Genomic DNA, 10,475 nt, shown 5'->3' on the forward strand with positions numbered 1-10,475 from the left:
ATTTGTGATTTTTTTGACATTTTGCGAGTGTTTTGAAATAAAGACTGTCACAAGGTATTTTTTTTCACCCAAAAAAAGTATTTAAATAATTGTGTTCTTCCTTCATGTACTTCTTCTACAACTAGGCGCACATTTATTTTTGTACAAGTCATGTACTATTTAAAAAAAAATAGTAACATCTTTTCTAGGAATAATAAATTTGGCATAAACAAAAAAAAAGTGGAGCTCTAGGAGGTTGATTTATATATCTGTTCTAAAAAGTGAGATTTTCCCCTTCACATAATCGGGCTACCAGATTTGAAATCATAACACTGTAATTTGCCATTACAAATCAGTTTTTTTTTTAAGTAATCGGAGAAATTAGAATATCAGTATGAATTTCTTTTATTGAATTAGATCCTAGTTAAATGCTACTTACTAGATATTTAGCCCCCGTTTTGGTCATAAATTTTGCCAAGTTTCTCCCAAAAAAATTTTGGCAAAACATGTTTGTTTATAGATTTTATCCATGTTTGGCAGATTTTGAAAACAAAATTTTCAAATCCCAAAACTAACTCTAGACTTGTTTTTGGCCCAGAATATTATTGTTAAATTTTTTAACAATTTCAAAAATTACCCAATTTTTTTATATTTTATAAAAAAAAGTCCACCATCTATTATGACCCAACTAATCCACTACCTAATTACTACCATTTTCTTTTGGACTGATAGATCTTGTAATATTATTGCAATTTGACGGATTATAGTAGCAACTGGCTAGTAATTGTGTTATTAACAGTTGATATTAAAATATCAAGTTATGATTTTAGGATAATGAATTATGTATTTCATTATAAAAATAATAATTTTGTGCCAAACTTATCTATGTTCAGGACTATAATTGTGAGAATGATAATGAATGACATCAATATTAGCAAATTCGTTTGTTTGGTATTATTATGTACTTTTGATAGTTTTTAGAACTTATGGGTATAAGTCACATTTCATGTTTTTCAAAAATAAAAAAAAAATGAAATAAGTTTTAAAAAATTATGTCCAAACAGATTTTTTAAAAATTTATGGCGAAACGCTAGCTTAGTATCCCAATATTTTTTAGGGTCAGGTCCTATAACTATATTGGTGTCACCGTGTCAGCACAAAAAAGGATAAATTGAATGAAGTCTCAACAGTAGCGAGTTCAAAATTCTTACGTCCTATCCTAAATGCTCTAATAGATAATTTTCATTTCTTCTAAATACAATTTAATAAAGGCAAACTATTGAGAGAGAGAGAATGGTGTTTTGAGCTTCTGTTTATGGGCTTGAGGCTTCAAACTATATTCCGCAGCACTGCAAGGAGGAATTTCAAGATACTCTACTATGTTGAGCAAGACCCTCAGATCTCATATCACATTTCTCCAGAAAGACCAAAAAAATGTTGTTCAACTAAAATAAGCTAAAAGGATCAAAAGCAAAAGAATTGTAGTCATTTCTTTGTAAGATGAAGTCACTGTTAAAAGCTTCAACTCATCAAATATGACACAGGTCTAATGAAGAACCTCTTACAGGAAAAATAAGAAAATAACAAAAAGAAAAGAATTTTCCGAATAGAAACCTCAGACATAAGTGTTCTACTTTACATGCGAGAATTACTCCCAAACCATAACTTTGTAATCTCTGTACTGAGGTCCATAAGTGTCTCTTGTTCTCATTAGATATACGATGACATGTTAATCTACAAACATTCTAAAACACATAAGAAGTTGATCCTCATATTGTGGATGCAAAACTGACTGCTCATAAAGTAGGATTTTAAATCTATAAAACAGGGGGGACTTTTCTAGCAGGCAATTTTTTCTCCGTATGGCCAAATTAATCAAGCTCCTTTTTTCTTTTGATCTTTGGCTTGTTTGACATCCTTTGTAAGCATTCTTGGAGCTATAGCCATAGCCATTAGCTCCTGGAAAAGCAACTTGCATGCATATGGAATGTGGACCTGCACCAACAGAGCCAATCTTGAGTTTTAAGACCAAAGAAAAGACTTACTACTATTTTACATGTGACGTGTAAACTATAATGAACATCCACCAGAAACATGTATGTGATTGTATAGGGTGCAAAAGCAGGCACGGAAAGAAAATATTTACCTGGACAATATCAGTCTTGTTCTTGCAGCCTCTGCATTCGAAAGAATTCTTCTTGAGGTTTGCAATAGCAATCAGCCCACACCGCTCACAAACATGAACTCTATATGCATCACTTTGGTCAAATAACCGCTCTTTGAGAAAATGAGCAGCACCGTGAGCAATCATACAATCTCGCTCCATTTCCCCGAAACGAAGACCACCATCACGTGACCGACCTTCCGCAGGCTGCCTTGTGAGGATTTGCACAGGGCCTCTGCCTCTAGAATGAATCTTGTCATCAACCATGTGCTTCAGTCTCTGGTAGTACGTGGGACCAAGGAATATCATTGCACTAAGCCGCCGCCCAGTGTGACCATTGTACATGGTCTCAAAACCACGCATCTGGTATCCACATTTATGCAAAGCTTTGCTGATGTTATCCACAGTAACATCTGTAAAGGGAGTGGCATCACCCTCTTTTCCCATGTGTGCGGCAACCTTTCCCATAATACACTCAATCAGCTGACCGATAGTCATTCGAGAAGGAATAGCATGAGGATTCACAATGATATCAGGAGTAATGCCTTCCACAGTCCATGGCATATCTTCTTGTGTATACGTCATGCCAACTGTTCCCTTCTGACCATGCCTACTGCTAAACTTGTCCCCAATTTGAGGAATGCGGACTGATCTAACCCTTACTTTAACAAATCTGAGCCCGTCAGCATTTGTTGTTAATAGAACCTGATCTACCATTCCAGTTTCACTATGGCGGAGACTGGTACTGTGATCTTTCCTTGTATAGCGAGAGGCTTGCCCTTGTGCATCATCTTGAGAAATGGGAGTTGTCTTCCCAATGATTACATCCTCACCAGAAACTCTAGTTCCCGGAGGGGCAAGACCATCATCATCCAACTTATCATAAGAACCATGCCGCATACCCATAGTAGAAGCTCTATCAGGACGTCCAAAGTCCTCCTTGACCAATGTCCCCATCTTCTTTTCCTCATCCCTGTATGAGCGGAAAAATAGCGATCGGAAAAATCCACGATCAATCGATGACTGATTCATAATGACAGAATCCTCCTGATTGTATCCAGAGTAGCAGGAAATGGCAACAATTGCATTGATGCCCGCAGGCAGTTGCCTGAAATGCAAGTGTTCCATGGCCCGTGTTGTGACAAGAGGCTTCTGAGGATAATAAAGCACATAGGCCAATGTGTCCTGCCAGAAGAAAAAAATTGTCACCTTGACGGATTGAAAACAAAAGCCTCTCAAATGTTATGGAGAGAAATAAGTAGGCTCCCTACCATCCGAAATTGGTAGTTGGTAACATAAATCCCCATGGCTTGCTTACCCATAGCTGACTGATAAGTATTACGGGGAGACTGATAAGAAAACAAATAAACACAGAAGATTAGTAGATCAGAAACAACTTGACAAGAGAAATCACAACCAAAACATAACTCACCTGATTATGATCAGGAAACGGAATAATTGATGCACAAACACCCAATATTAGTGACGGGTGAATCTCACAATGGGTATAGGTATCAGAATAAGCTTCCTCAGGATTAAGGCGTGCTTGCACAAGATCCTAGAAACATTAACATCAGCATTTCAGCATCTCAGTATAAATCAGAAAGGGTTAAAATAGCAAGACCTCTGCTGACCACTCACATTTATAGTCATGCTAATCATCGTTGTTTCTTCTTCTTCAGTGTCAATGTACTCGATGTATCCCTTAGCCACCAGATCATGCCAGCCACCCTCTTCAGGTGATTCCTGAAAAAAGAATACTGAATATGTAAGTAACTGAAGCAAAGGGAAGTTCAAACTTCCAAGCAACCATGAGTTTGACCATAAGCGATTGGGGGGGGGGGGGGTTAGCATACCCGTTGTTGCAATGTTTGAATATCCTTCTTCTTGATCAGCAGCCTTTGCTTTTCCACAATAAATAATGGACGACTGCACCTCCCATAGTCGGTATAAATTCGAAGTTCTTTCAAACGGATATCACGAACTACCCCGACCTCAGTATTGACATCAACCTGCATAAAACAGAAATAAAGGCACTTATGCAAAATAACCAAAGTAAATGCAGAAGCTCCCGTTTCAAGTGATAATATATAGGAGGCCAAGAGTGTTTAAGAGGGTGCCTAAAGGTTGAGACCAGAGAACTTAGTAGAAACCACTAGACAATATCAGTTTGTAAGCCAGAATAAAGGTGCAGTACTGTACTTCCAACTCAACATCCATATGTTTACAATGGTTGGATAAGAGCATGGCTGTAATATATAACAAATCAAAGATATATAGAACTGACATCACATAGCTGTTTTTCCAGATTACTATGTAATTATATGGCTTTTACCATCCTCCAATATATGCTTCAGACGGTACAAGTAATATCATCCACTCAAAGTTAGTGTAGTTTGTTTCTTACCCTTCTCCTAAGTCGTCTGAGTGTTCTCACCAACATGTCAGGATCGCGATGAATTCCCACCCAGGTACCATTGACAAAGATCTTTGTAGCCTGTGGAATAACGGCAGGAGAAATTTCCTAGATTTACAGAAAAGCAATGGTGAGCCAAGGAAGACCATATCATCATCACACTTAATAGAGTAAAGAAAATACAGAATAATTAAGCAGACCCACAAACATCCCGACACACTGAGATTTACTCACCTCAAAGTTCTCAGTACCCCACTCTTCCAAAAACTCCAGAATTGGATATGCCGCTGAACCAACTGTTATATAAACCATTAAGGCTAGATTCTTCACCAGCCCACATGCCTAATCAGATGACAAGTAGAACATGAAGTGATGAATCAGTCTCCAAAGAATCTCATTCCTGTTTGCATTCTATGGGTTTTATTAGAGGGATGGGAGAAAGGGAGGGGCTGATCCAGCCACATCCTGGTATAGCAGAAGCTCCACAGGAGAGCAGTCACTTACTTGACCTTCTGGTGTTTCTGCAGGACACATCATTCCCCATTGTGAATTATGCAATTGCCTTGGTTTGGCCAGTTTCCCTGGTAAACAAAAACAGCAAAACCTAAATAACAAAGGAAAAAAAAAGGAAACAGAACTAGTAATAACCAACTACCAACTAGTTTGACATTTGCTTTGGTGTTCTCTGAAAGATTAACAGGGACGTGATTTAGCCAACCCCAACTAGTTTGAGATTAGGGCAGATGATTGATTATGTGGGAAACGAACTACATCAAAATACTATCAAAAAGTAGAATCACATATATCATAAACAAAATGGCGATATAGAAGAAAAATCAATCACCTTCTCGTCCTATAGGGGAGTTCAACCTTCGCAAGTGAGACAAAGTAGAAGCATAAGTCAGACGATTCAACACCTGGAACATATCGACAAACAGTATTATTAATCCGAGGAAGAAGATTAATCAATCCTGTCGTCAACTGATTAAATAGCTAGCTGACCTGTGAAACACCAGCTCTTGTACCCGCTGCATTAGCTTGCCCCCAGTTTCCAGTAGCAAGAGAGTATTTCAGCCCACTGGTAATGGTTTTAGCTTTGATTGCAAATTGTAGGTTTACATCTTTTCCATTGTCAACACACTGAAGGACACATAAACAATAAGAAGAGTTGGCACAAACAAAATATTCAGCCAATGACGCCACAAAGAGAAGGTCTGTGCATTTACCTTCTGAACATAGGCTCTAACATCCCTTGTCAACTTTCTAAAAAGCTGCATTGACAGCCGGAACCCAAGAAACAAAGATCAGAAATGATGTGTACAACAGTGTAAAACAAATGCTAATATAAGAACAAACCTACCATTCGAAACAGGCCACCAAGCAAAGGACCAGCAAGATCCAGTCTCTTATTTCCATAGTGATCCCTATCATCCTCAGCCCTTCGGCCAAGTGCACACAACAGAAGCCGGTGGATGATATACCTGAGATGAGTAGTTTCAAAATCCTGAGACACATCCACCACTAACTAAAATTGGGGGGGGGGGGGGGGTTAAAAGGAACTAACGCATCATTTCTTCAAAACAAAAAGAGGATGCCCTACCCAAAATAATAAGCTTTCTTTGTTTCACAATACTCTCCAATCCCAACATGAGGAAGCATTTCTTTCTGAAGAATCTCTTTGGCATACCTGCAAAACATTGATTTGAGAGCATTTATTCACATGCTTCAAAAGGTCACAGGAACAATATGTTTAGGCAACTTCAATACACTTACTTTATCCTCTTTTCCCTTGTAACACCAACTGTAGCCCCTCTCTTCCCGATGTAGTCAAGAGCAACCTAACAGAATCACATAATTAAAGAATGAACTCAAAGACGATAGCAGCAGCGAACAACAATACACTGAATCGAGATAGCACTTTGTCAAATAAGCTTCCTATTTTAGCAACATCATCAAAGAAAAGAAAGAGCTTGGGAGGTTAATTAAAAAAAACCACAAGAACCAAAAAGTACCTGTTGGTTTTGTATAACAAAAGCTTCTTCCAAAGACGGACGCAACAACTCCATCATTTGAGTATCATTGAAATCATAACAAATATGTTCCAATATATCCTTATCAGCCACAAAACCTAGAGCTCGAAACACGATAATGATAGGAATCTCTGTCCGGATATATGGAAGTGTCGCCCGAATGTATTGGCCCGAGGAACCCTGCAGTATAAAAAGCAATGGAGAACAATTATAAGTTTCATGAATTGAAACAAACAACAATTAAAGAAGAATGAAATTGCTCGTCTCAGGCAGTGGACATTACCCCTTTCGCGCTAGTTCTTGAGAGCATCCGCACAAACATAGTACTCGGCGGGCGGTTTTGAGATTCTGCCATTGACCTGACTTCCGCAACGAACGCATACTTGTTGGGTTGCCTCTTCTTAAATACATACACATGATTGGTGCTCATCTTCTCCTGAGCAATTAGGACCTTTTCACTTCCATTGATAATGAAGTACCCACCTTGATCTAATGGACATTCTCCAAGCTCTGTTAGATCTTTCTCTGAATTTTGATATAATGTGCAGTAACTTGACCGAAGCATTATAGGAACCTGTAAGTGAAGATGAAACAAGTTTGATCATCAATAACAATTATAACAAACCTCTTATCATACTTACCAAATATGCTCCAAGGCTACAGTATATTCACCTTTCCAATGAAGACTTTTGTGAAGTCCTGAGTTTCAGTAACTTCTTCACCATCATGCCCTTTCTTGATGACTCTCTTTGTAACATCCACATACAGTGGTGCAGAGTATGTCAGATTCCTCAACCTTGCAGCCTTTGGAAACAAGGTAGCAGTTTCGCCATCTGACTCTGTCATCATTGGCTTACTCAAATAAATCTGACCAAAGTTGATTTTGTATATTGTCTGCACAAAACAATGATGAATAAGGTCAAACTTTAGACTTTGTATAAAACCTTTGGCATAGAAGATTAGAAAAATTTTATGCATGATTGGACATACTTATTTGCTTACTAACAGAGGATACATCGCATTTCGGAACATCCCTACGAAGTGCTTGTAGAATAGAATTAACATGGGTAAAATGGATTATTTATCCCCCTAAAACATACATAACAGATATTCCATCTCGGGCAATTTGCGCGTCAACTTTTCGCTACTTATGCAACGTTCCAATGGATTTCAGCAAAAAGCACAAACATAAACAATGTTTAACATGACTTCTCCTGCCAAATGCCAACACTAACTACACTTTCTTTTTTTATTTTGATGAAGTACACTAACTACACATTTTATGTTAAAAACCCAAAGCCCAACAACAACCGAATAACTTCAAGAAGTTATAGCTACTCTCAGATTCTCTAAAACCAAGCAAGTGTCATACAGAAAAACAGCTAACTCTCATTAATCAATTAAAATTTGAATGCGTAAAGTTCCTGAACATGATTCTTCATTCAGGGACAGTGATAACCATAAAGCTCCTGAATATGGTCCTTTCTCCTGGGACACTGATAACCATAAAACTTAACAGTATTTAGCTGTCCTTCAATTTTTGACCACACAGAAAATTGAACAAGATGCTATAAACATTTTCCTTTAAACCTCAAGTTTTCAGTATAACCTTACTTCTTGCCACCCCGCCCCACATCCCGAATGGAGGAAAGAAAACGACCACCCAATTTCAATATGATGCAACAGCACTGAGCTGCATTGCCCTCAAACCAGCACATAACTCAACTTGAAACTCGAACAGTTGTCATTAAATTCACCTCCACTGTGCCAACTTAGTGCAAATCTAAATTACCTCATATAAATGAGACCAAGTAAAGATTTCTAGCATATCCAAAGGAACTGTGCCCTACATTAACTCAATAATTAAGATATTCCCACCTACCAATACCATCAATGTGTGACCATGCCTCCCTCCCAGTCTCAAATAAAACTACCCAATGCAAGTAACAACAGCATAAACGCTCCAAATTCAATATTAAGTTAAACTGCACTTTGCTACAACTAGCCCTCACTAACACAAAATCACAAGTAGTTCAAATTTAATATCCACGGTCAACCCTGATAAAGACTGACTTTAAACTTCCTGCAAAAGTAAGTGCTGTTCTAGTTGCAACTTGTTACATCAATCCCCTACGAACCCCAATGCCTGATTGAGCTGAACCAACACTCTCATAATAATCCATTAAAATAGCAGTAGTTGCAATACTCTCATAATTCATGTTTTTTTTTCAATTTAGGGCTCAGTTAGTTCACAAGGTACTTATTCCTCCAAGCAAACCCTAAATAAAACCCTAATGCCAAATTGAAGTCCAAATTTCAAAGGAGAATTAATTCGAAGTTCCAACGGACCTCAGCAAAGTCAGATTGGTGACCGGGGTTATGCTGGGATTCGGGTCGGATCTCAATATCAGCAGATTCATCCACAATTTCTTGCATAGTGTTCTGAATAAACTCATCAAATGAATCCAGTTGCTGTCGGACAAGCCCCTTTTCTTCAAAGTAAGCACTGATGACAGCCCAAGCATCCTCTTGGGTTATTTCCTCTTCATCATCATCATTATTGTATTGTTGCTCATATTCTTCTTCCGTATCCATATTGATTCAACAAAATTAAATTTGAGTTTCTTTTTTTTTTTAACAGTTCAAATAGATTGATTCAAACGCCCAAGATAATTGGCGCCCTGATTTTTGTTTTTTCAGTGTTGTTAGTAGTTATATTTGGTTCAGATAGTGGTTTACTTGGATGAGTCCAAAGGGGGAAGAGAGGAGAAGAGGGAAACGGGGCAAAGGCAAGAGAATGAAGAAGGAGCGGAATAATTGGGTTTTATACTATTTACTTTTGGTCCTTTGGAGGAGAAATAGGTCAAAACCGTCATAAGGGAGGCGCTCTTTTCATTTATTTACTACTACTTTTTTTTTCTTTTCTTTTTTTAAGGTGCGTGCGCTACATGTGTATACAATCACGTAGTACCGAATTTTATAAAATAATATTAATATTACTTAAATAAAAATTTAAGTAAATAAGTATATACATGAATAAATAAAGTATAAATTATGAATGATCAATATTAAATTATTGTAGGATGACTTTTTTGTCGAGATAAAGATTATTCGATATTATCTGAACCTAGGAATATCACAATCAACATTTAGTTAGATACTTGAGTTTTTTTTTTATTATTTTATTTTATTTTATTAGGTACAAACATGTAATGAAACACCTAATACTTCCTTAAGATGAGAAAAAATTATCCAAACCAATTAATTAAATGCTTTCGTACGCTTTTCTATCATAATTTCATTGTAATAATGTCAATTGCTCCCTTTGCAATGCTTCTTGTTTTAGAAATTCTCCTGTATTTTTTGCTTAGCTTGTTTCGGTAGCTATCTCCTAGATTTAATCATGGAACCATTTCGGTTTAATGCCAGGGCATTCGACTATGGAAGCCATTCACAAATTTCACATTGTGAGGGGATTGGTGGAACGGTATAGGGAGATGAAAAAGGACTTCCACATGGTGTTCATTGACCTAGAGAAAGCACATGACAAAGTCCCGAGAGAGGTGCTATAGCGATGCTTGGAGGCTAAAGGGGTCCCAGTAGCCTACATTATGGTGATTAAGGACATGTATGATGAAGCTAAGACTCGGGTAAGGGCAGCGGGAGGAGACTCGGAACATTTTTCAGTTATGATGGGGTTGCACCAGGGATCAACTCTTAGTCCATTCCTATTTTTCTTAGCGATTGACGCATTGACGAGACACATTCAAGGTGAGGTGCCATGGTGTATGTTATTTGATGATGACATAGTTTTAATTAACAAGACGCGGGGTAGTGTTAATGAGAGGCTGGAGGTTTGGAGGCAGACCCTAGAGTCTAAGGGTTT

General features: G+C 37.7%; 1 protein-coding gene across 2 annotated transcripts; it reads right to left on the bottom strand.

Moving 5' to 3' along the window:
- Positions 1-1,445: 1,445 nt before the first annotated feature.
- On the bottom strand, positions 1,446-9,418 carry LOC107818481 (DNA-directed RNA polymerase II subunit RPB2). Of its 2 annotated transcripts, none has more exons than XM_075234881.1 (19): positions 8,939-9,418; positions 7,262-7,483; positions 6,873-7,163; positions 6,572-6,769; positions 6,333-6,397; positions 6,160-6,246; positions 5,920-6,040; positions 5,786-5,830; positions 5,562-5,699; positions 5,404-5,476; positions 5,064-5,140; positions 4,794-4,901; positions 4,551-4,667; positions 4,000-4,155; positions 3,785-3,889; positions 3,576-3,701; positions 3,415-3,492; positions 2,126-3,328; positions 1,446-1,974 (listed from the first exon to the last, which is right to left on the bottom strand). In XM_075234881.1, exons 1-19 carry the CDS (start codon positions 9,182-9,184, stop codon positions 1,855-1,857), a joined length of 3,576 nt encoding a protein of 1,191 aa, XP_075090982.1. In that variant the 5' UTR covers positions 9,185-9,418; the 3' UTR covers positions 1,446-1,854. The 2 variants fall into 2 exon arrangements, with proteins under 2 accessions (XP_075090982.1, XP_075090983.1); XM_075234882.1 differs by having other exon boundaries at positions 7,580-9,385.
- Between the last annotated feature and the right edge of the window lie 1,057 nt (positions 9,419-10,475).

Source organism: Nicotiana tabacum, chromosome 17 (genome assembly GCF_000715075.1).
Source record: "Nicotiana tabacum cultivar K326 chromosome 17, ASM71507v2, whole genome shotgun sequence".
NCBI classification, from domain to species: Eukaryota; Viridiplantae; Streptophyta; class Magnoliopsida; order Solanales; family Solanaceae; genus Nicotiana; species Nicotiana tabacum.